This window comes from Puma concolor, chromosome B1 (genome assembly GCF_028749965.1).
Source record: "Puma concolor isolate L17-30 chromosome B1, mPumCon1.1.hap2, whole genome shotgun sequence".
Taxonomy (NCBI): Eukaryota; Metazoa; Chordata; class Mammalia; order Carnivora; family Felidae; genus Puma; species Puma concolor.
In genome coordinates this window covers 97,996,229-98,023,244 of record NC_141670.1, presented here as the reverse complement: position 1 = coordinate 98,023,244, position 27,016 = coordinate 97,996,229, and the positions used below count along the sequence as shown (strand labels likewise).

Here is a 27,016-nt window from a genome sequence, read left to right as displayed (position 1 = left end):
TATTTTAGTATAAGGATCTTTACTTCATAGTATGTGAATACGTAGTATAGTATATCAATAGAACAAGTAATTTGAGAAATGGCTGACTCTCAATAAAGGCTAGCTATTATTTTGTACTTAGAAAAAAATACTTGTAGGTATTCGTAAATTACCGATAAAATTTACCAGTTTACATTTCCAATTTCAGTGATAATACTTCATCAAATTATAAAATTACAAAATGAACGTGCGGTTGATTTCACATTGCCTCTTATTTTAAGCAATTTACAACATTTGCTAGGGAAAACTATACAAATGTTTGCAACTGTGAAACAGTAAGAAAACCAAAGAAACATTGGAGCGTATTTACATTTACACCTAGTGGACTTTGCTTAAAAGCTTCCCTTCCCAGCACAGATGCAGAGGCCCTGGGGAAAGGTACGGAGGAGTTTCCTTTACTTCATGGGAACCCCAAGCTGAGTGCCTCTAAGGCTTTGGGCAGCTGTTCGGCTTAGAAACATACGGCAAAGTGCAAACTAGAAAAAGGGAAGAAAAAAATGGGTCTCCGCTGTTAATAAACTATAGTACTCTAAAGGAGTGCGTTTAGGAGACTCTAAGTGGTGAAGTTTTTAACTACTTATATTCCTCCAACTGAGACGCCCTCCTGGAAGTTTCACCTCGTTGGCTTCTTTCAGTAGCGCGCGCGCGCGCGCGCTCTCTCTCTCTCTCTCTCTCTCGCTCGCTCTCGGGAAAGCTTCCTCGTCTCCCTGGCAACTCAAGCTGCCACCAATTGCAGCCAAGGATTGGCGGTCACGTGGCCTTTGCCCTTTCCCTAGCGGAGACAACATGGCGGCTACGGCGAGCCGTTGCTGCGAGATTTGAATTAACACTACTAGTAACTACTGCATCCTTGATGATGGCGTCTCCGGTTTCGTATGGTTCCCGTCAGAGCCCAGATGAGCTCCCTGGAGACCATTCTTCACAAGAAGATGAGGATTGCGATTATGAAGATCGGGTCAACGACTCGGGTTCATATTCCTCAACCAGTAGTGATTATGAGTAAGATTCTTGAAGAGGGACAATTAAGTCCATTCTTTCAATCCAGAGAGTGTACACTTGGGCGGCGGCGGCGGGGGGGGGGGCGGCCTGCCAGAGTGTTGGAGTAGTAGGGATTGAGTGTTTGAGGTTCTATAATTAGTGGGATTTATTTGAGCCACGTTCCAATTGTGAGGGACGTGAGCCGAAATGACGTGCCGTTCTTTGCTGTTGTAGGTTTTTTATGATTATCAGATAAGGTTCTCCTCTTTGTGGAGTGTTCTGTAATATTTAACTGTATATCTGTTAGAATTTTCACAAAACTCTTCGTTCCTATGTCAGTGTCTTCTTCTCTGGTGTTATAATCTTTGTGACTTTAGTGGAGGGATACCCTACACGTTTTATAAGTCAACTATTTATTTAGATTTTTTTTCCCTGTTATAAAAATGGATATATATAAAAGAACTAAAATCCACTGATAGTCTTCACCGTCAAGGACAACCTCTCAGCATTTTGGGGTATTTCTGCTGTATTTTCCTACACGTTCTCATGGTTCTTTCTGGTTTTCTACTTAATGTCATAACATAATTTTTAAAATACAAAATATCTAAATATTATTTTCCACTTTTTAAGCTTTAATAATAATGAAAAAATTATTTTGATTCATAAGACCCAGTGTCTCTTTAATTTTGAAGGAATCTATCCCTTACTGCTATGGATTAAGACCTTTTTGGAAAAGTAAATTAGTGGTAGCTTGAAATAAATGACTAATAGTGAAAAGGTTTAGGTGCCAAAACATCAAGCAATCCCACAGTAGACTACCATGCACATTCAGTTTTAGGATGACATTTTAAGTGTATTTAGGAATAAATGGTTACAAGTATTTAATGTGTATTTAGGACTAAAAGTTACTTGGCAATTATTTTCACCTATGGGTATGTAAAAAAATTTTACCATTATCGTTAAAAGCATAGGGGAAGAGCAGTCACTAATGGCTGCTTACCATACTCTAGAGGCTCAATGAGGACAGATTATATTCTTGAAGACTTGAACAGATTTTAGAGGGTCAAGTATTTTGTGTAATCTGCTGTGGTCATTTAAAAAATAATTACAAAATTATGGTTATCAAGAGAGGCACTGGAAGGAAATATAGATTATGGGAAACCTTATTTGGTCTTGCTGTGGGAGTCATAGATCTTGTGAGACTCAAGCTCTTGATTTCTCTACATCTTAGAATCACACACTTTTAGCCCAGAGGGAATCTGTAATTTGCCCATGGTCACACAGCTAAATCAGTGTAGAGATTTACGAGGCCTCATTTCGAATGTAGTACCTTGATTTTAATAGAATGAAGACAAATGAGCTAGTCCTCACTTAAATTCCTAGGAAATGAGTAATCTGGAGACCTTGTGTTAGGAAAGCTTGTTAATTCAAAGCATTTTGTAAATCAAAATACATGTGTGTATTTCATATATATATATTTAAATGGTCATTAAGCTTTCTACATTAGTCATTCACTCATCACTCCAGATGTTCCAGTGTCTTTATCCTCCTAATAGTAAAAGTACAGTAAGTCCCTTTTGTAAAATGTTTTGCTGGTCTATGTTTCAAGTCCTATCAAGATTCAGATTTTATGTCTACCCCTTCTTGATGTGTAGGTCATGGGAATTTATTTGCTGATCTGACCAGGTAGGCTTCTGTTCTGCTCCTATTTACCTATCTAATCTGCAGAGTCAGCAATGCAGAGGTGATCTTCCCAGTTTGGACAAGATCACTTCTTCTTTTTTTTTTTTTTAATGTTTATTTATTTTTGAGAGAGAGAGCGAGACAGAGCACAAGCAGGGGAGGGGCAGAGAGAAAGAGGGAGACAACAGAATCCAAAGCAGGCTCCAGGCTCTGAGCTGTCAGCACAGAGTCCAATGCGGAACTCACCTCACAAACCGCAAGATCATGACCTCAGCCAAAGTCAGACGCCTAACCAACTGAGCAACCTAGGCGTCCCAAGGACAAGATCACTTTTTGATCAAAGGCATTGGGATGTGAACTTAATCTTTCTCATCGAAGCTAAGAGATCCGAATTGCCCATTGTTTTTCATTGCCTACATGGATGATATTGAAGAAGTATACTAGGGATGCCTGGGTGGCCCAGTTGGTTAAAGCATCTGACTTCGACTCAGGTCATGATCTCACAGTCCATGAGTTTGAGCCCCGCGTTGTCCTCTGTGCTGACAGCTCAGAGCCTGGAGCCTGCTTTGGATTCTGTGTCTCCCTCTCTCTCTGCCCCTCCCCTGCTCACGCTCTATCTCTCTTTCTCTCAAAAATAAATAATAAACATTAAAAAAATTTTTTTTCAAAGGAAGTTTATGCTAGTTGTTTATTCATATAAAATATTCTTAACTTTCAGTGTCCTAATAGTTAATTATTGCATATTTTTTCTGGTAATTATTATTTCATACATGCTTTCTAACCAAAAACCAGTTTGAGCTGCATGTGATTGTCAATACAGAATAAGGTGATCATTTTGGGGATAAAATTACTTTAGGGTATGTTCTGGTGAAGTACTTTTAGTAAGTTTGTTTAAGACTTATATAAGAGGACAATTTAGATTAGAAAACACATTGACAAGTCCCTGGGGATACTTCAGAGATAATACTGGTAGATGAGTTGAGGAAATCAATGACTAGTTTTGGTATTGAAACAATGGAAATCGTACATTTACTTTTAATAATGCCAAGTTCCTTTCCTGTGGTTTTCTTCTCTTTTAACTGTTTTGATCTGTACACACCTATTTTCAGAAATACTACAAATTCTGTTTCCTTCCTTCTTTTCATTTGGCTTATTTGTTTTGTTTCTTAAATTCCACATATGACTGAAATCTTACGGTATCTGTCTTTCCCTGACTTACTTCACTTAGAATAATACTCTCTAGTTCCATCATCCATGTCATTGGATTTCATTCTTTTTTATGGCTGAGTAATACTATTCCATTGTGGATGTGTATGTGTGTGTATATACCAACTCTTTTTTTCCCCTCAGATCTAGGATTAGGGTTCAGTTTAGGGCTAAAATAAGGGTTAGGGTTAGGGCCAGGGTGAGGTTATGTGCCTGTTATCCTGCAGGTCAGAGATCTCTCCAGAGGAATGGCTTTAGAGGTAGGGTTAGGGTTAGGGTTAGTGTTCAGGTTTGGGTTAGAATTAGGTTTAGAGCTAGGGTTAGGATTAGGGTAGGAGTATATGCCTCATACCCTGCAGTTCAGAGACCTCTCCAGAGGTTAGATTTGGTGTTACAGTTAGGATTAGGGTAGAATTTAGGGGTTACTAGTTAGGGGTAGAGTTAGGTTTAGGGTCAGGGTTAAGGTTAGGGTTTAGGTTTGTGGTTGGCATCCTTTGCTGTGGTTTTCCAGTTATTCAACTTTTGAGGCAACATTGGTTAGTATAGATTGGTCAGAGTTCTCAATTTTATAACCTAGTATTTTGTTTTTTCAAAGTGAATTTTTTGTTGTTGCTAGATTTTTTAAAAGCTTGACTTGTAGAAAGAGGGATAATTTAAAAAGAGAATTTAGCTATACAAAGCTAAGGAACTTCCACTGAAAATAAGAATAACTGGAGAAGAAGGGAAATATGTCCTTTACAGTTTTTTTCTGAGATTTTTTACCATACAATAAACTTCATGTATTTAAAGTGTACAGGAGTGCCTGAGAGGCTCAGTTGGTTGAGTGTCCAACTCTTGACTTCCACTCAGGTCATGATCTGAGTGTCGTGTGATTGAGTCCCCTGTCAGGCTCTGTGCTAAGCTGGGAGCCTGCTTTAAGACTCTCTCTCTCTCTCTCTCTCTCTCTCTCTCTGTCTCTCCCACTCTCCCAGCAGGCTGTGCACTGTCAGTGTAGAACCCATTGTGGGGCTCAGTCTCGAACCCAATGTGGGGCTCAGTCTCACAACAGTGAGATCATGACCTGAACCAACATCAAGAGTCAGATGCTCAACCAGCTGAACCACCCAGGTGCTCCAGAGTTGCCTCTTGTAGCAAGTTTTCTCGTCTTCATCAGAGGTTTCCCAACGTCCTCCATATCTCCATGATGGAAAATGCTATGTATTCTAAGGGGCAGTGTGGCTAAAGAGAAAGCTAAAGCCTGAATGTGCAAGCATTTCTATGAAATCTTTGTGTAGGTGACCTATTAAAGACATGCTTTTCCTCCTTTTAATCAAACCTTTTTTTCCTGAAAATTTTCAAATATGCACAAAAGAAGAAAGAAGTCCCCTATGTGCTTTCCTTTAACATAAAAACTGTCTTCCTGGTATTGAGAAGCTTTACAGGCCTTCATTTATTCTGGTTTTTATTTTAAAATTTAAAATAATAGGATAATTGTGTTAGGGTAGTGATACTACTCTGTATGATACTGTAGTGATGGATGATACATGTCATTATTCATTTCCCTAAGCCCATAGAATATACACCACCAAGAATGAACTTTAATGTAAACAGTGGATTTGGGGTAATTATAATGTATGAATATAAGTTTATCCGTTGTAACAAATGTATCCCTCTGGTGGGGGATGTTGCTAATGGAGGAGGCTGTGCATGTAGGAGGAAGAAAGTATATTGGAAATCTCTGTACCGTTAGCTCAATTTTGCTATGAACTTAAAATGGTTCTAAAAAAAAAGAGTATATTAAATCATTTTTCTATAGTACTCAAAAGCTTGGTGGCCTCCCAAATAAATTCCATATTTTCTTTTAAAGCTGTTTTAGATCTGTCCCAAGCCTCTCTGATCTCAGTTTTGATGATCTTCCTTCTTTAAAGCTACCTGTATTCTTACTTGTCTTACCTGGGGCTGCTATTTTAAAAAGAGCATAGACTGAGTAGCTTAAATTATTTTTTCAATGTTTATTTATTTTTGAGAGACAGAGAGAGACAGAGTGTGAGTAGGGAAGGGGCAGAGAGAGGGAGACACAGAATTCAAAGCAGGCTCCAGGCTCTGAGCTGTCACCACAGAGCCCGACACGGAGCTCGAACCCATGAACTGTGAGATCATGACCTGAGCTGAAGTCAGACACTTAACTGACTGAACCACTCAGGTGCCCCTAGGCTGAGTAGATTATAAACAACAGAAATTTATTTCTCACAGTTCTGGAGGCTGGAAATCCTAGATCACTGTTCCAGTACAGTCAGGTTCTGGTCAGAACCCTCCTCCAAGTTGTGGATTGATGACTTCTATTTGTACCCCCACGTGGCAAAGAGCAGAGGGAATGAACAAGCTTTCTCAAGACTCTTAGGAGAGCATATCCCATTCACGAGGCTCCATCCTCATGGCTTCATCTAATCCTCATTACTTCCCAAAGGTCCCATCTCTATACCATCACATTGAGTGGTGGGGTTTCAACATACATATTTTGAGGACACAAACATTCAGTACATAACATTACTACATGGAAATATACACCCTCTCTCATACATATTGTATACTTTCACACCTACACTTTTACCTACTTTGTTTTCTCTGAAAGACCTTTGCTTCCTATCTTGTCAAAATCATTCAGTGTCCCACTTAAGTGCTACCTTCTCCTACAGCCTTTTTTGATACCTCTTAGACTTAATTTCTCCAAACTTGACTTTCTTATAGCAGTTTTTGTTCCTCTGTTTTGGCACTTGCATTTAAGCTAGGTGATGAGCCTTCTGTCTGTCTGACATCTTTAAAAGTACAAAAATGCCCTATCAAAAAATGTTTTTGTTGGTCTATGATTTCAGGGTCAGATCTTATCTCTAAACTTAGTGATATGTAACATGCTCCATTAAGCTGAAAGAGTTGGAGGTAGGGAATGTGGTCCTGGGAACAGGGTCATTAGCATCGTTCCAATGGAGATGTGTTCATGATGTAAAAATTTATTTCGTGCAGTGAGTACACAGTGACTAGTTTACTGATTGATCCCCTCCTTTTCTCTAATATGCTTTACGTTTGTAAATGGTGACTGTGGCTAGGCTAGAAAGAATACCAGCCCATCCCAGGTTCCCCACCCCTCAAGCTGCTATGACAGATTTTAACCATTAAAATTATGGCTTTCTTTTAGAAAACAATCAAAAGACTTCATAGGTGAAAATTAGATATTGCTGGTAGGCAGAGCACAGAAAAGCATGGATAGACCAGTACTGAACAAACACCAGAGAGAAACGGTATTCATTTGTCATGATGTTTTTATTGTGTGTGGTTTTTCTCTGTCCCTAGAATTGTCCTGCTCTGCATATTAGCACCATGTAACTATGTGTGTTGGCCACTTTGGTGTGCTTTTGCCTACTAAAAAGGAAAAAAAAAATTCTGTAACAGGGTTGGAGTAGTAGCAAAAGTCTGTTTTCCTTCAGGAAATGAACCAGTAGGTTTGACTATTCATAACTTTTCTTGTGATGGCTAAGAAAATTCTAATATTACCAATTGATGAAAAATACTGACAACATAAAGACCTGAGAGATTCAATAATTTAGAAGAAAAAAATTAGTATTAGTATAGAATTCTTGAATATGAATTGATAAACTTATTTGCATTATCTGAAGTTCATTTTCTTTAATATAGTTATGTTACAGTTTATGTAAGTGAACTTGTTTATTTGCAAATTAGCAAGTCTGTCTTTGGGAAGAAGGATTCTACTCATGTTTACTACATCGGAGCCTTGAAAACCAATTAAAGTGTTCTCAAACTTTGTGAGCAGACTGAATATACAGTTATTTCTGTTTAGAAAACAAGCAGAATAAACAAAGTAATCTCACTGAAAGACACTTACACAATGACAACTTTGCAGCTTGTACCATAGGATCTCAGAAAAGAGATTAAAGCATTCTTATATTATAAAATTCTGAATTAAAGCAGCTAGAGTTAATGCCTTTTTAAAAATAAACATTTTTTTGGAATAAATTTAAATTTTCAGAAAAGTTGCAAACATAGTACAGAGTTCCCATATATCCTTCACCCAGTTTCCCCTGATGTTAACATCTTACACAACTATGGTATATTTGCCAAAACTAAGAAATTAATTAACATTAGTACAGTACTGTTAAATAAACTCCAGACTTTATTTGGATTTCACCATTTCTCTACTTATGTCCTTTTTCTGTTCTAGGATCTAATCCAGGGTAGCATATTGCATTTAGTTATTTTTTTTTTTTTAATTTTTTTTTTTTCAACGTTTATTTATTTTTGGGACAGAGAGAGACAGAGCATGAACGGGGGAGGGGCAGAGAGAGAGGGAGACACAGAATCGGAAACAGGCTCCAGGCTCTGAGCCATCAGCCCAGAGCCTGACGCAGGGCTCGAACTCCCGGACCGCGAGATCGTGACCTGGCTGAAGTCGGACGCTTAACCGACTGCGCCACCCAGGCGCCCCAATGCATTTAGTTATTAAGTGTCCCTGGTTTCTTTTGGTCTGTGACAGTTTCTTAGTTGTTCCTTGTTTTTCATAACCTGGATCACTTGGTTAAGGTAATGTCTGCAAGGTTTCATCACTGTGAAGTTACTATTTCTCACTTTCCATACTCTCTTCTTTGGAAGCATGTCACTAAGTCCTGTTCACGTTAAAGGGGAGGAAAGATTAAGCTCCATCTCCTGGAGTAGGGAGTATAAACATATGACAATAATTTCTTCAATTTTGTTATGAATAATAGTTGCAGTGAAAGGTTGGGTTTTCCTTGTAGTTGTTTTTAATATACCCTCTCCTGTTAGAACTAGTTTGGAGTACAGTCTTTACAACTCTGTTAAGCTTCCTAGCACTTAATCAGTTATGCTCTTGATGCATCTAAATAGGAATTAATCATTCAGAGTAGGAATAAGGAGCTTTCCAGGAATACTGAACTATGGGAGCCATAGAGGCAGCATCTTTTGCTTTTTATGCCAACAGCACTTAGGCTGGAACCCAGCAAGTAGAGATCACTGGAGACATCTTCATTTATTGCCAGGGGTTGGAAGAGTGCAGAAGTATGAGTGCTGTATCTAATAAAGTTGTAAGTTTCTCTACATTTTTGACTCTGCCAAGCAAGAGGAAAGGAACTAACATTTTTTAATTTACTGTTAGTAACAGCCATGTGAAGTTGCTATAATCTGTTTTCTAGAAGAGATGAGGTAAAGCTTAGAAAAGTGAAAAATTGTCAATAGAACAGAATTTGAATCCAGGTCTTTGTGACTTCTCAGTTCATTTTCTTTTTACTATACATGTTGCCTTCTGTTTTCAGAGTCTCATACATTCATTTCCTTGTCTTTATTCCTGTTCCACTTATCTCTCTTCTTTTAATTTCTTCTTCCTCTTAAAGTGAAGTATTATTTAAATTTAGAGGTGAGGAAAAAGGATCTCATTCATTGCTGGTGGAAATGTGAATTGATATGGTCTTTGGGTAAAAACATATAAGTATAAATATAAGTATAAGCATAAATATAAATATAAATATAAATAATATAAATATAAATATAAATATGTGGTTGCTGTATCATCATCCATAAGATCAAAACAAAAACTGAACACAAAGCTAATCAGGAGGTGAATGACCAGAAGTGCTACATCCTTGATAGGGTTTAATGCAGCCATTAGGGGTTTCTAAACTGTAGTGTTCAGTGACAAATGATAAAGGTATGTATGTATATATACATATACATATGTATGTACACTTTTGAAAAATGTATGCAATCATATATAAAGAGTATATAATAATTCTGGTTTTTCAAAAACAATGACAGAATAATCCTCTTTATGTTTTTATATGATTTTATGATTTGAAGAACATGGGTATCGTGGATATATTGTTTATGTCAGTAAAAAGTAGGTAGGGAAGATAACATGTATTATAGTTATGGTCACATTTATATAAAATGAGTCTGTGCATATGTATGTATAAAAAGATGCATGAAAATAAAGTCACCAACTAGAAATCTAGTCGACATTAATTCCTTCCTTCTCTCATCATCTCATGTAAACAGTCTCAAAGTCCAGTGATTTTTAAGCATTTCTCAAATGTTTTTCTTACTTTCCATGTTTTCTGCCATTGCTTTAGGTACCATCTTGGCCTGGACTACTAAAACAGCTCCCTAACCATTCTCTTGACTTGAGTCTTAACTACCTAAATTCTTCTTCCATTCTCTTGTCAAAGTAGATCTATCCAGGGATATCTGACACCTAAATCTCTACCTAAAACTCTTCATTGATGCCCTCTTACTTATGCTACAAAATCCAAACCCCTTGCCATGGTCTAAAAGGTCTTGCAAAATGAGGACTTGACTACTTTTCCTGTCACGCCCCACCTTTGGCAACAATTGACTAGCTTTGTTTTGTTTTGTGTACAAGATTTTACTAAAATTCTGGTTAGTTAACATACAGTATACGTAATAGTAGTTTCAGGAGTAGAATTTAGTGATTCATCACTTACATACAACACCCAGTGCTCATCACAAGTTCCCTCCTTAATACCCATCACCAATTTAGCCCACTCCCCACCCACCTTTCCTCCAGCAACCTTCAGTTTGTTCTCTATAGTTAAGAGTCTGTTTTATGATTTCCCTCTCTCTTCCTTTCCCCGTGTGTTTATCTGTTTTGTTTCTTAAATTCCACATATGAGTGAAATCATATGGTATTTGTCTTTTTCTGACTGATTTATTTTGCTGGGCATAATACCTAGCTCCATCCACATCATTGCAAATGGCAAGATTTCATTCTTTTTGATGGCTGAGTAATATTCCATTATATATATATATATATATATATATATATATACACACACACACACACACACACACACACACACATATATGTGTATATATATATATATATATATATATATATATATATACACACACACATATATATATACACACACACACACATATACATACATATACACCACATCTTCTTTATCCACTTATTGGTTGATGGACATTTGGACTCTACATAATTTGGCTATTGCTGATAATGCTGCTATAAACATTGGGGTGCATATATCCCTTCAAATCTGCATTTTTGTATCCTTTGGGTTAATACCGAGTAGTGCAGTTGCTGTATTGTAGGGTAATTCTGTTTTTAACTTGAGGACCCTCCATACTGTTTTCCAGAGTGGATGTACCAATTTGCATCCACCAACCGTGTAAGAGGGTTCCCCTTTGTCCATATCCTCGCCAACATCTGTTATTTTCCTGTGTTGTTAATGTTAGCCATTCTAACAGGTGTGAAGAATATCTCATTGTAGTTTTGATTTGTATTTCCCTGATGATGAGTGATATCAAGCATCTTTTCATGTGTCTGTTGGTCATCTGTATGTCTTCCTTGGAAAAATGTCTATTCATGTCTTCTGCCCACTTTTAACTGGATTATTTGTTTTTTGGGTGTTGAGTTTGGTTAAGTTCTTTATAGATTTTGGATACTAACCTTTTACCTGATATGTCACTTACAAATATCTTCTCCCATTCAGAAGGGTGCCTTTTAGTTTTGTTGATTGTTTCCTTTGCTGTAAAGATTTTTTATCTTGATGAAGTCTCAATAGTTCATTTTTGCTTTTGTTTCCCTTGCCTGAGGAGAAAGTTGTTACGACACAGATCAAAGAGGTTGCTGCCTGTATTCTCCTTTAGGATTTTGATGGTTTCCTGTCTCACATTGAGGTCTTTCAACCATTTTGAATTTATTTTTATGTATGGTGTGAGAAAGTGGTCTGGTTTCATTCTTTTCCATGTTGCTGTCCAGTTATTCCAACACCATTTGTTGGAGAGGCTGTCTTTTTTCCATTGGATATTCTTTACTGCTTTGTCAAAAATTAGTTGACTGTATAATAGTGGGTCCATTTCTGGGTTCTGTGTTCTGTTCCATTAATCTCTGTGTCTGTTTTTATGCCAGTACCATACTGTCTTGATCACTACGGCTTTGTAATAAATCTTGAAGTCTGGAATTGTGGTGCCTCCCCCTTTGCTTTTCTCTTTCAAGATTGCTTTGGCTATTCGGGTAGTCTTGTGGTTCCATACAAATTTTAGGATTGTTTATTGTAGCTCTGTGAAAAATGCTGGTGGTATTTTGATAGGAATTGCATTATAGATTGCTTTGGGTAGTGCAGACATTTTAACAATATTTGTTCTTCCAATCCATGATCATGGAGTGTTTTTCCATTTCTTTGTATCTTCTTCAATTTCTTTCATAAGCTTTCTATAGTTTCCAGCATACAGATCTCTTATCTCTTTGGTTAGGTTTATTCCTAGGTATCTTATGGTTTTTGGTGCAGTTGTAAATAGAATCAATTCCTTGATTTCTCTTTTTGCTACTTCATTTGGTGTATAGAAATGCAAAAGATTTCTGTACAGTGGTTTTGTATCCTATGACTTTACTGTAATCAGTTCTAGCAATTTTTGGTGGCCTTTCAGGTTTTCTACATAGAGTATCATGTCTACAAATAGTGAAAGTTTGACTTCTTCGCTGATTTGGATGCGTTTTATTTCTTTTTGTTGTCTGATTACTGAGGCTATAACTTCCACTACATTGTCAAATAACAATGGTGAGAGTGGGCATTCCCCTGTTTTGTCCCTGACTGTAGAGGGAAAGCTCTCAGTTTTTCCCAATTGAGGATGATATTAGCGTGGGTTTTTAATATAAGGCCTTTATGATGCTGAGGTATGTTCCCTCTATCCTTACTTTGGCAACCATCAACAAGCTTTAGTTGTCCACATAGGCCATGGAGACTGTCCCTCAAGGCTTCTGCTTATGCTGTTACTTCTGCTTGGAATTCTCTTTTCCTCTTCCCCTTAACCCCCACCATACCTCCTCCCAGCAACTTACTCTTTTAGGACTTAACTTCTGTGTTTCCTCTGCTAGAAATTCTCCCCAACCTCACCCTCCTTCCCAGGCTAAACTAGGTGACCTCTATCTTGCATCTACCTTATGTATTGTTGTGAATTCTTTCTCACTTCCTCTTCCCCACAAGACAAGGGAAGGAACTGATGTTTTCATCATTATAATTCTAGTACTTTACAAGTGCCTGGCACTGTTAATTTGCTCATGATGAAATGCCCTGTGCCCCCTGTCCCCCACCTAAAAAGGTCTTTAAGTTATAGCCTAAAAATGGTTTCACATTCAAATTTTAGAGATTAAGATGAAACATCTTCATGTTTAGCATAGGGAGAAAAATATTTCTTTGGGGTCACATGTTCTAATACAAATAACATACCAAATTAAAAGAGTGAGATTATAAAGCAAATAATTTCATTCATTTTTTTAAATTGATACATATCTTCATAAGTAATTGTATATAATCATGATATGTATATTGTGCCATTTTAAATTATGATACATGGTTATCTAAGTTTTTTATGATTGGAGACATTTATTTAGAATCTTCAGAGTAGAATTGCAGAGTTATTAAATACTAATTTCTGTGGATGCAGATAGATGTGGTTAAACCAACTGATAAATGGTTAATACCTGGTGCTAAGTGGTGCCAAAATGATGCCACACATTTGATATTTGGGACTAGTTATGCCTTTTTTTTAGCCATTAGTATATAGTTGAAAATTATGTATTAATGACCAACCACAAACGAGATCAGTGGTTAGTTTCAGAGTTGCGTAATAGAAGAGTACATTTTTAGGAGGTTAATTTTTTTTTTTTTTAATTTTTTTTTTCAACGTTTTTATTTATTTTTGGGACAGAGAGAGACAGAGCATGAACGGGGGAGGGGCAGAGAGAGAGGGAGACACAGAATCGGAAACAGGCTCCAGGCTCCGAGCCATCAGCCCAGAGCCTGACGCGGGGCTCGAACTCACGGACCGCGAGATCGTGACCTGGCTGAAGTCCGACGCTTAACCGACTGCGCCACCCAGGCGCCCCTGGGAGGTTAATTTTCATAGTTTTTAGAGAGATAGCTAACTTTTAAAAGAACCAGAGTTGCTAATAAACACTGCAGAAACAGAAATGTCTGTTTGATGGAATGATTAGAACACAAATTATACCCTTTTACATCAGGATATTACAGCTGATGTTTCGGAAAGACTCTCTTTACATATTATATTTTTCACTGTAACCAGTTTTGCTTTTAAAAATAGCAGTTTGAAAGGTAGGGTGTTCGTAACATTGAACAGGCAGGGTAGAGTTCATGATTAGGTTTGTTACCTTAAGATGAGCATTTTGTTTTTTAACGCTGTTTCAGTCATTTTAATAGCAATACTTTTGCTTTTTTCGGTGGCCTACTTCCCAGTTAAAAGGTTTTTTTTTTTAAGCAATCACGTGACAAATTATGTAATATGTGGTTTACTTTTCTTACTACAATTCACAAAAAGGAGTTTTACAGAAATTATAAGTTATGGAAGCAATCGTTACTAACTGTGATTATAAACTGGTCATTTTGAGCAAGGATTTTATGGTGAGGTGAATGTTTCTTTTTTTGGAAGTTTATTGTATAAATAAATCTTATTAATAGTGGTAGGCTTTAGCTTTCATTTAACATGACAGCCACGATGAATTATTTCTGTGCAAATACGATGTTTTTGTGTCCAGTTTCCAAATGGCTTATGTCTGGATATAATTGCATAATCAACTATTAATGTAAATTATTATCCAGTGAAATGTCTAAAGTGAACAATAACCATACAGAGGCTGAATTAAAATAATAATAAAAAATACCCTTAGATTCTAGAAGGAGGCCATTTCCTTTTTATTTTTATTTTTTTCTATCACTGGTGCCTTTTTGATCCCTGTCCTCCAACCCCACTTCTTCAAGACTCTACAAAAAGCATCCTAGGAAATAATGTTGATGTTTACAATAAATTAGAAATAGCAAGGAGACTTTGAAAGAATCAAAGAATTTTCACCACCTCCCACCTCTCTGTACCACCTGTGCCCAAAAGACGTAGCTATTTTTCTTATGTTGGCTGCTATTCAGATTATCTTTTCTCTTTTTCATAGTGATGTTGAACCTGAATGGCTGGACAGTGTGCGGAAAAATGGAGAATTATTTTATTTGGAATTGAGTGAGGATGAAGAAGAAAGCCTTCTTCCTGAGACTCCTACTGTGAACCATGTCAGGTTTAGTGAAAATGAGATTATAATTGAAGAGGATGATTACAAAGAAGGAAAAAAGTATGAACCTAAACTCAAGCGGTTTACGAAAATTTTAAAAAGTAAAAGCCTTTTACCCAAGCGCTACAATAAAAAAAATAGCAATGACAATGAACCAGTGTCCATTCTAAAGCATCAGTCCAACCAGAAAACAGGAGTGGTTGTCCAACAGCGATACAAAGACGTGAATATTTATGTAAACCCCAAAAAGTTAACTGTGACCAAAGCCAAAGAGCAGCTGAAGCTTCTGGAAGTACTGGTTGGGATTATTCATCAGACCAAGTGGAGCTGGAAAAAAACTGGAAAACAGGGCAGTGGAGAGAGACTTGTGGTCCATGGCCTGTTGCCAGGAGGATCTGCTATGAAGAGTGGTCAGATATTAATTGGTAAGTGCTGTTGGTGAACATCTGTTCTTGTTTGCAGAGATTCATGATTAGTAATGCCTTTTGAGACATGTGATCAAAACAGAATTATATCCAAAGTCTCAACAGATTAAGGACTGCTTGATGATATTTGGGACAGTAGTGAAATTGTTTAAGCATTGGTATACTGCAAGGCATAGTGTTCTTTAAATAAGTACTTTGGTGAGTTGAATGTGTGTGTGCCTTGTTTAGGCCAAGGAATAGCTTAACTAATTTTTGAGTTTTGAGTTATATAATTTTATTTCATCTTGGTTATATTTCCTGACAAGAAAAAGAAAATAAGTTGATTTTACAGTGATAATTTAGATTTGAATGACCTATACCCAATAGCATAAAATAATATGTAATTTATGAATAAAAATACTTTTAAATTGTATGTTTGTACTTGAGTACACTAAGTTCTTGGAGTGGTTTTAAATTGTTTCATTTGGCATATTTAGCCACAGTGATGTTATACATAAATTTCCTTTCAAGGGTGCTTGTCATAAAATATCTCATCAATTTCAAGGGAAAAAAATAAATCCCGAAGTTATTCTGAATATATATTAAAGTGAGCATTTTGTGTTGCTAATACATTTTTAGCTGTTGGATATAATGGTTGCATCAGTAGCAACTTTATTACTTAGGGAAAGCTATATTAGTCAGATGTGAGAATATATTCTTAATGAAACTTAAAAATTATTAATAAATCTAAAAGCTGACAGTCTTTTAGGTTAACTCAGCCTATAAGATTTAGATAAAGGAACTTTTATAGATACTTTAGAAACATGTTTTTAAAATATTAAAAAAAAATTTTAATGTTTATTTTTGAGAGAGACAGAGACAGAGAGAGAGAGAGAGAGAGAGAGAGAGAGAGAAACAGCACAAGTAGGGGAGGAGCAAAAAAAGAGGGAGACACAGAATCTGAAGCAGGCTCCAGGCTCCAAGCTGTCAGCACAGAGGCCGATGCGGGATTTGAACCCACGAGCCACGAGATCATGACCTGAACTGAAGTAGGACGCTTAACTGACTGAGCCACCCAGGCGCACCTAAAAAATATTTCTTTAAGTCTGAGTTGCATTTGTTTGTTCATTGATTCATTAAATTTTTGAGCATCTGCTAAGTGTCAGGAATACAAAGATTACTCTAATGATCTAGTTACTCCTCTTAGGAAGCTCATACTATGGTGGAAGAGATGAGTCAGAAACAGGCAGACAGTTTCACATAGTATGATAAGTGCTATCATGGGGGTTTACGAGGATGAATCATGTAGGATGAGCATCTGTGCAGTGTGTGTTCCAAATGGTTGCAACAAGATCTCCACGTTCTCATCTTACAAAGTAATGTTGATACTCTTCCCATGGAGAGTTACAGTGTTTGTGTCACCGCCTATACCCCCTGGCGCCTGTCATGGGCCTGTGACTACAGCTCAAATAGTATTATGTGATTTCAGAGGTAGGTCATAAAAGGTGATGCAGCCTCTGCCTTGTATTCTTGGAATCTAGTTGCCATTCTGTACAGGAGCAAGGCCGGTGTACATAAAGAGGCCATGAGTAGTACTCTGGCTGAGGCCTCAGCCACCCTGCAACATCAGCTACCACACATGAGTGAAGAAGTCTTCTGGATGACTCCAGCTCCAGCTGGCTGCAACTTTGTGAGGAACCCTGAGTGAGACCCTTGGCTAGTCAACCCCAGAACCAGGAAAGATAATAAATGGTGGTTGTTGTTTTAAACAACTTAGTTTTGGGGTCATTCATTATGCAGCAACGAATAGCTGGAAAAGAAGCTAATGCATGCTTACATTCTCTCAGGTCCTCAACTTTCTTTTTTGTAAAATATGTCTAAGTTTTATTCTTTTCATTCTATCAGAGGAGGCCAGGATTCATGCTTATGAAATCCTGCTCTGTCGTTGCCAACCACCATAATTCTAGGTACCACGTGATGGGAAACTCCAGCTAATGTATTGTCTGTATTTATCTGGGGCCTCTGCTCGGGACCTACTTGGACTGATTTATAGACAAATCTCTAAAATTCTTTTTACTCATCCCTCTTGAAACCTAGTAGAGAGGTGGTTATGGTCAGTGAGCATGCACTTCCATGTTTTCTTTCCCCTGATCTTCACTCCTAATACCTAGGCCTTACCTCTAGGCCTGATCTTTCTGCACCAACTGTATGGGAAGAAAGAGAATGAACTATAGAGAGGAAGAAACTACTAGGTAGTCCTGTTGTTAATCTTTAAAATAATTAAAGATACCCAGGATGCTGGTAGTGTACTTTCTGACCTGAATGTGGTTACATGGATGTGTTCAGTTTTTGATCATTTATTGTTGTAACACTACAATTTGTGCACTTTTCTGCATGTGTATTGAATAACAATAAAAAGTTAGAAAAATGAGGTTCATGATTTCATTTCCATAATGGAAGCATTTATGACTTACTAATACGTTAAAAAATTGTCAGAATAAAATGATTATTTCATCTTTGGTGCATGGCAAAACACTTGGTTGATAAATAAGCCCTCAAAAACATTTACTGAATAAATGCATAAACTGTAAAAAATATGTGTAAGGAAAACAATTAGATGTAAATAGAAATACAGCAAAATGCTAATAGTGTTGGGTTAGTGTGGATACATTATGGTTGATTTGTTTCTCTATTTTTTCAGATTTTTAATTTTATGATTATGTTATATATTTTTAAAGTTACAAAAAAAATAAAGTTGATACTTTGGGAATAAATAATGGACTATTTTAATGTCATGGTCAATTTGATAATTCCACAAAATGGAATTTCTCATTTGTTTCTTTCATACTTTCATTTCACACTGAAGTCTGTGGGTGAGCTCTGAGGTAACCCTATAAGCAGGAGGATCATGAAAACTTTGTCCTGGTAACGCAGTTTGCTGGGGTGACTTCTGCTATTGTCTAGCTGGAGGATGACCCTCCTTTGCCTAAAGTCCATTAGCCAAGACAGTGAGACTGGTGACTCTTTTCATTCTGTCCTTTCAAGACAGCAGAACTCTATTCTATTCTGATTCTTCTGTACCTGGATTTTGGGGATTTTGCTGCATTTTTCAGTGCCATTTTTGCTCTTCTTACTACCGACTTGCATATTTATTTTTTATTTTTATTTCTGAGTTTTTCTTAAAGTTTGACAGCTGATTGCTTCTTGACTACCAGTACCAGCCTCCATCCCCAGACCAAAGTAAATCCTCTTTTTGCCTACACCCTAGAAACTGCATGTCACCTTGGTGACTTTTTCTTCTTCAAGATGACCCATTTTTGTTTAACTAGGTGTTTTTTTAAGGATTAGAAAGAATAGTGTTAGAGAAATCACACATTAATATTCTAGACACATACACCCCCAGCAGATTGTTTCAGTTCAACAATAACACAAAGTTTTTATTTTTTTATTTCAAAGATTTTATTTTTAAATAATCTCTCTACCCAATATGGGACTCAAACTTACAACCCCAAGGGGTACCTGGGTGGCTCAGTTGGTTAGGTGTCCCAACATCGGCTCAGGTCATGATTTCACAAATCGTGAGTTTGAGCCCCGCTTCAGGCTCTGTGCTGAAAGCTCAGAGCCTGGAGCCTGCATCTGATTCTGTGTCTCCCTCTGTCTCTGCCCCTCCCCCACTCATGCTCAGTCTCTCTCTCTCTCTCTCTCTCTCTCTCTCTCTCTCTCTCTCACTCTCTCTCTGTCAAAAATAAATAAACATTGAAAAAAAATTTAAAAAAAAAAAACTTACAGCCCCAAGATCAAAGGTCACATGCTGTACTGACTGTGCCAGTCAGGTATCCCTAAAATTTTTATTTTAAGCTCTTATTATGTAACTTCTAATGTTCTCACCTGTGATCACTGAATAGCTTTTTTTGTATGACATATTGTGCTATTTCTCTTTTAAATTTTTTGAAGTTTTCTTTTTTGCTTTTTAAAAATCTTTTTGAGGTATAACATACATTCATAAGATGGACAAATCTTAAGTGTACATTCAGCAAATTTTGTCATATGTATGTACCTGTGTAACTGCCACCCAGATCAAGATATAGAACATTTCCAGTACCCAGAAGTCTCCATGGTGCCTCCTCCCAGTTAATACCCTCTCCCAAAGGTAATCTGAAAGTCAAGTTTTCTATCAATAGAGTTGATTTTACCTCCTCCTCTTTTCTTATTGTTTTATTTTGCCTCTTCTTGAACTTCATATAAATAGAAATATATGGTGTGCATTCCCATGTGTTTATTTTCTTTATTATAATCTGTGAGAAATATCCAAGTTGTTGCTATATAGTATCCCATTGGAATGTACACTATTATATTTCCATTTCACTGTTGATGGACATTCTGGTTGTTTCCAGTTAAAACATTTGAAGTACTTTTTTTGTTTTTTAAACCAAACAGTTTTTTTTAATGTTTATTTGTTTATTTTGAGAGTGAGAGAAAGAGAGTATGTTAGTGCACATGAATAGGGGAGGAAAGGCAGAGAAGGAGAGAGAAAATCCCAAGCAGGCTCTGCACTGTCAGAGCCCCACGTGGAGCTCGATCTCATGAACCATGAGATCGTGATCTGAGCCAAAATCAAAAGTCAGACACCTAGCCAACTGAGCTACCCAGGCACCCCTGATGTGCTTTTTTTAAAAAGATGGATTTTTTTTTTATGAGTATATAATGGGTGGTTTTATTCTTTAATATTTTGCATGTTGTTATTTGATACACATTTTTATTTTCACCTTCTGTAATACTTGCAACATTTCAATTTTCTCATTGAAGGGAACTCTCCTGTGTTTGTCTCTCCTTCCTCACATTTCTTTCCCACATTTTGCCTGTGGTACTCAACTCAGCAGTAAAGGAAAGAAACTGAAGCAGTGAGTTCATTGGAAAGATAGAATTTTAGAGTTTTTAGGCCTTCCTAGAGACCTTCTCATGCAGTTAATTCCTTCTACAGCTGAGTACCAAAGGGATTACATGATTTACCCGGAACAAGGGCAGTCAGTGATAAAGCTGTGACCTACAGGTTCTGATTTCCATTCACAAAGTTCTTTTACTTGCTGTAGTGTTCACTTGAAGGGGTGGGGAAGTGCCAAAGGATTTCTCTTTGAAGAAAAAGAAAAGAAATTATTTAATCCTTTCAAAATGTAATTTGGAAATAAGGATTAAGCTACAACAATGTACTTTTTAAACTAATTAATCCATTTTGAGACACTTATCCGAAAGAACCTAAAACAGATCTGTAAACCATGGCCTGCATGTCATATCACGCCTACCACCCATTTTTGTACAGTCTGCAAACTAAGAATGGCTTTCACTTTTTCAATGATTAAAAAAAAAATCAAAAGAACAATATTTTATTACATAAGAAAACTTTATGAAAGTCAGATATTAATGTTTATAAATAAAATTGTATTGGAACGCAGCCACATTCGTTTATTGTTTATTGCTGCTTTCAAGCTACAGTTGCAAATTTGAGTAGCTGCTGCAACAAAACCATATGGCCTGCAGAACCAAAAGTATTTACTTATCTTGCCCTTTACAGAAGTTTGCTGACCCCAAATGTAAAAGAAGGAAAAACTATGCGCATGAAAACATTTATTTAAGGGGCACCTGGGTGGCTAATTGGTTAAGCGTTCAACTTCAGCTCATGGTTTGTGGGTTGAAGTCCCGTGTCGGGTTCTGCTGACCTGGAGCCTGCTGCAGATTTTGTGTGTGTGTGTCTCTCTCTCTGCCCCTGCCCCGCTCACGCTCTCTGTCTCTGTCTCTGTCTCTCAAAATTAATAAACTTTAAAAAAGGTAAAAAACGTAAAAAAACATTTATTTAAACATTTTTTAGTAGTAAAAAATAAAAAAGCATGAAAATGTCAAACTGGAGTATGGTTATTTGAATTATAATTTAATAAATGTATGTGTTATTTGACTATTAAAATTATAATCTAAAAACAGTGTGGGGCACCTGGGTGGCTCAGTCGGTTAAGTGCCAACTTCAGCTCAGGTCATGATCTCACAGTTCATGGGTTTGAGCCCCGCATTGGGCACTATGCTGACAGTCTGCTTCGCATTGTGTGTCTCCCTCTCTCTCTGGTCCCCACCCCTCCCCGCCTCTCACCACTGGTGCTCTGTCTCTCTGTCTCTCAAAAATAAACAAACATTAAAAATAAATTAAAAATAAATAAAAACAACGAACTAACATCAGAATTCTTACGACTTGAGAGGTTTAAAAGGATGAAATTCCTTTATATATCATTTGTGCCGATATAGGTAAAGACTAAAAATAATTTGCAAAAATAATTATGGTTACAATGCTGGGGTCATCAACAACTTTTCCAACATTTCTGTATTATTATTTTCTATTTTAATGAGAAATAAAAACCTTGCACTATTTCTTTTCCAGCCTCATCAGGTAATGTGATATTTTACTTAATCAAACTTTTTGAATGATAGTTACAGTATATGAGTCACCATTATTTAAGGATTTCTAGAATGATAGGTTAGGAGGGACCTTAATTTTCTGCTTATGCCTGCATATTATAAATGAAGGATTGGTATTGAAGCTCAAAAAATACATAATAAAGTTAATTCTCTCAAAACTTAAGAATTTTTCAATAAATGCCTTGATGGTAAATACATTAACTTGAAAGTGTAAAATGGCAGTATGGTAACTATGTTTGAAAAGCCAGAGTCTCTTCTCCCTGAAGTCAGATTCAGCCTAATTTAAATAACCAATTTAAATTCACAGTCTGGTCCCACACCACTGGCACATACATATTTCCCAGTCTTTCTCCTCTAACAAGATTTATTATTTTTCTCCAGCAACCTCTATGTACCTGTGTATCCAGATCTGTTCTTTATTATTTATAGTTCCTGATTCTCATTTGGTGCTTAGCCAAGACTGCTTTGTATTGTTAGGCAGGTGTATTCATTTTCATTTTGTATTGTTAAGCAGGTAATTTGTGCTGTGACAAATTACCACAAACTTAGTGGTTTAAAACAACACAAATTTATCATCTTGCAGTTCTGGAAGTCAGAAGTCTAAGATGTGTCCTCTTGCACTAAAATCAAAGTATCCGTAGGACTACATTCCTCTGAATTCTCTAGAGTCCCTTTCCTTGGCCGGCATTCAGAGGCCACTGGAATTCCTTGCCTTGTGGTCCTTTCCTCCAACTTCAAAGCCAACAGTATAGTATCCTCAAGTCTCTCTCTGCCTCTGACCCTCCTGCCTCCTTTCTTATAAATACCCTCTGATTACATTGGGCCCACTTAGATAATCTCCCAATGTCAACATCCTTAACTTGATTACATCTGCAAAGTCCCTTTTGCCATGTAAGGTAACATTCACAGATTTCAGTGATTAAGATGTGGACAACTTTGGGAGACCACTAATCTACCTACCACAGTGGGGATTGTTAGGTAAAATAATGAGTTTTAATTTTTTCTTTTTGTAATGGTAGTATTTGTTTAATGTAGACAGTTTAGAAAATATAATTAAGCAAAAAGAGAAAAAGCACATACACCCAAAGGCAAAATTTTTATATGTAGCTTTTCTTTTTCCTGTATTTATGTGTAATAGTTTTGTATTAAAAATAATTTCTTAACCTGTATATTCATTTTGTATATAGTATAAATAGAACAGTAAACAAACTTTGGCATTTAGTTTTTCATGGGCCTTGGTACCCTTCAGTACACATTTGATATTAAGTAGATGCTGAGAAATTGATGGATTTTCTCAAATGATTAATTTTACATTGAGGAACAGATTTAAGCACTGTGATAAACTGATTTCACCTCTTTATATTTTATTTGACTTTGAATGTATCTCGATAAAATTTTCCACCAGCACACACCATTTCTTACCTAACAATTCAAACTAATTCATGCAATTCATTTCCTTTTAGCCTTTGACAGTGCATACTAATGACTTCTGTGTCCTTGTTGAGAAAGAACTTTCCTGGAGTGTATACTGCCCACTGTAGTGATACGATGTCCAGGAAGCCTGCCATTTCTGAGTCACAGAGATGCTGAGAAAAACTTGAGGCAAACAAATATCTGGGAGAATGAGAAGTGGATATAACTCTTCTGTTATAGAAACACAAATTTTTTAGGGCGACTTCATGGTTCAGTCAGTTAAGTGTCCAACTTTGGCTCAGGTCATTATCTTGCCATTCATGAGTTTGAGCCCTGCATTGGGCTCTGTGCGAACAGCTCAGACCCTGGAGCCTGCTTTAGATTCTGTGTCTCCCTCTCTCTCTGCCCCTCCCCTGCTATCACTCTGTCTCTCTCTCTGTCTCAAAAATAAAAAATAAAAAAAAAAAAAAAAAAGAAAGAAAGAAATTTTTCTACTAAACTTTTAAAAATATTTTGTATACTACACTCACTCTAAAATTAATTTTCATACCTGTTATGATGATATATGTATGGTTCCTACTTTTAGAGCTTTGTTAAACATGTTTTCAGATGATTACTCCCTGTAACATTATCTATGTTGTCCAAGGCTGTTCACTACATAAACATCCTTGAAAAAATAATTCAGAGCAAGGACTTTCAGTGCCTTAGCTTACAAGATATACAAAAACATGAGAGATTGATGGAGAATTGTTTACCAACACTATTATCTACATACATGTTTATTATCTGTCTTCCCCAAAGCATATGAAGTTCCATGAGGGTAGAGATTTTTGTCTGTTTTATTCAATTCTCTATCTGTAGTGCCTAGAACAGTAAATGGTACATAGTAGGTGCTCAATAAATATCTGTTGGATGAATATTAATTATTTGGTCCATTTCCTAATGATATGATTGATTAGAAATGATAAAAAATAACCCTTGTATGTATATATTTTTATTAATAAAGCTCATTGGTATTTTGATATTACCTCTAATTATGTTGTAAAAGTAAATTTCCATTTTAACATTGATCTTTACTTTATGAAAGCCACCAAATTTAATAAACATACACATTTAAAGAAAAGCCATGGAGAAGGCGATTTTTACCAAAACGTGCTGTGCATTTTGTTATGATTGGGGCCTTTGAAACAAAGGCATAGATCAATAACAGCAAATCCTGCAGCATACTGAGTTATGCCACAGGGATTGAATTAAAATTTTAGCTAAATTTTTTCACTGTGGGTTTAAGTGAATAGATTCAGTTTTGCTAAGTGCAGTACTTGTCCTTTGAGTTTACATAATGCTCTCAAATTATATTCAAAATGAGAATATTCATCTCTTTAAATCTCCATAGGTTGTATTTAGTTATGGCACTGTGTTGGGCTGTGTTATGTCAGAAAAGAGTGGAGTGGGAGCTTACCTCTGCTGCTAATGAAGTGTATAAAAATACATAATGAGTTCCATAGACTTTGAAGAGGCCAGAATAGATGCTTTTTAATAGTCTAATTCTAGATCTTTTTGGGTTTTGTATATTCATACAACCACCTTTGTTACTCTGTTTTCAGGTGATGTCCTTGTTGCTGTGAATGACGTGGATGTGACTTCTGAAAACATAGAAAGGGTTCTGTCTTGCATTCCTGGACCCATGCAGGTATGGACAATCTTTTTCTATATTCTTTGATGAATTAAAAATAAGGACATCTTGTACTGTTTTCTTTTTTTAAGATTCTGAAAATGACCATGTATAACGTGAATTGCACTTACATACTTGACTGAGGGTTTTTTTTTTTTAATGTTTATTTTTGAGAGAGAGTGTGAGCAGGGGAAGGACAGACAGAGAGGGAGACACAGAATCTGAAGCATACTCCATGCTCTGAGCTGTTAGCACAGAGCCCAACACAGGGCTTGAACTCATGAACCATGTGATGATGACCTGAGCTGAAGTCAGAAGCTCAACTGACTGAGTCACCCAGACGCCCCTACATACTTGACTATTTAAAAAAATTTGGCTCTTGTTAACATTTTTAGCTTTTGGAGATGATTCTAAATAGAGGAGAAATATCTACAAATAAAACTCCTCCTGGGGTGCCTGGGTGGCTCAATCAGTTAAGTGTCTGACCCTTGATTTCCACTCAGGTTATGATCTCATGGTTCATGGGTTCAAGCCCAACATTGGGCTCAGTGCTGAGCATTGAGCCTGCTTGGGATTCTCTCTTTCCCTCGCTCTTTGCCTCTCCCTGGCTCGTGCTTGCTCATTCTTTCTCAAAATAAATAAATAAACTTAAAAAAATTAAACAAAAAAACTTATCCTAAGTAAGCAGGAACAATGACAATAATAAAAAGATCTATAATGACTAACCTGTCATTATAACTACCATATATGTTGATGAAAATACAGTTCCTAGAAAAGTCATTTTGAACAGTCATGGAATTTTCTTTTCTCTAATTTATTAAAATCACTATTAAGTTTTTTTAAATGTGGTTTTGTTTATTTTAAAAACTATACCATTTTGTTGATTTTTTTCTGTTATCTAGTTTAACCTTATTCCCAAGCTCTTATTTAGGTATTTAGTGAATTATTTTTCATTCCTTGTAGGTAAAAATAAATCTCTTTCATAATAGTTATTTTGATAGTCTAAGCATTGACATTTTGTATCATAGATGACATTTTTAGGTCTTTAGTTGAATTTTTAAAGTGCTATACTTTCTATTTATGAATGCTTTGCTCTTGTTAGTATCAGGAATTAGCTGGGGTGCCTGGATGGCTCAGTCAGTTAAGTGTCCGTCTCTTGGTTTCAGCTCAGGTCATGATCTCACAGTTTGTGAGTTCAAGCTCCACATTGGGCTCTATGCTGACAGTGTAGAGCCTGCTTGGGATTCTCTCTCTCTCTCTCTCTCTCTCTTTGTCCCTCCCCGACTTGTGAGCTCATGTTCTCTCTCTCTCTCTCTCTGTGTTTCTCTCTCTCTGTCTCTCTGTCTCAAAAATAAATAAACTTTTTTTTTTCAAGTTAGACTGCGGGAGAATGAAGCAACTTTCTGGATTGATCAGGATGATTTGAGATTCTGAAATATTGGCACCCACGATGAAATTCTTTATTTTCTAAGAAATAACATTTCCCTTATTTCACTTTTTTCTCTTAAAGCACACACACACCAAACATATACATGGATGCTCTGTACAAGTAGCTATCTTTGGAAATGCAAAATGAAAGTGCTGGAATAAGTATGGTAGCTAGTGACCAGCAGTGCTTAGGAATGGATAGAGAGATATCGATGGAGACAAGGTGGTGTTCGAAATATTAACAATCAGGCAGACACCAGCCATACTGCTGAAATAGTGTATACTGTTGTCTCCTTTGGTTGCCAGATGTGGAGAGGTCAGCCAAGGTACTGTGGTTCCTCAGGGTGCTCAGATAGCAGCTACTTACCAATCAGTAATGAAGAATTATGTATTTTAACAACTGAACCAGCTTCACCCAAGTAAACTGGCTGTATGTCAGCCCTGGGTAAGGGCTTCTCCTTTCTTGCCTCTGTCAGTTGCCAGTGTCTGCCAGTCTTGCCACAGTTCAACCATGTCTCTTCAGTCTTCCAAAAAAGAAAAATTATGTTTACAGTGGAGTCACATTATACTTATGTTTGATTGTCATTTGCAAATTCAGCTATGCGCACTCAG

At 36.7% G+C, this 27,016-nt stretch overlaps 1 protein-coding gene across 2 annotated transcripts in view; it reads left to right on the top strand.

The window, feature by feature from the left end:
* The first annotated feature begins 736 nt into the window (after positions 1-736).
* The window catches only part of INTU (inturned planar cell polarity protein), a 90,420-nt gene continuing 64,140 nt past the window's right edge, over positions 737-27,016 (top strand). The window contains exons 1-3 of one of the 2 annotated variants that reach the window (XM_086704262.1): positions 737-1,038; positions 14,915-15,453; positions 24,909-24,994. In XM_086704262.1, the coding sequence (XP_086560388.1) occupies positions 893-1,038; positions 14,915-15,453; positions 24,909-24,994 (771 nt within the window). In that variant the 5' untranslated portion in view covers positions 737-892. The remainder of the gene's footprint in view (positions 1,039-14,914; positions 15,454-24,908; positions 24,995-27,016) is intronic. The other variant, XM_025921778.2, reaches the window with a different exon arrangement.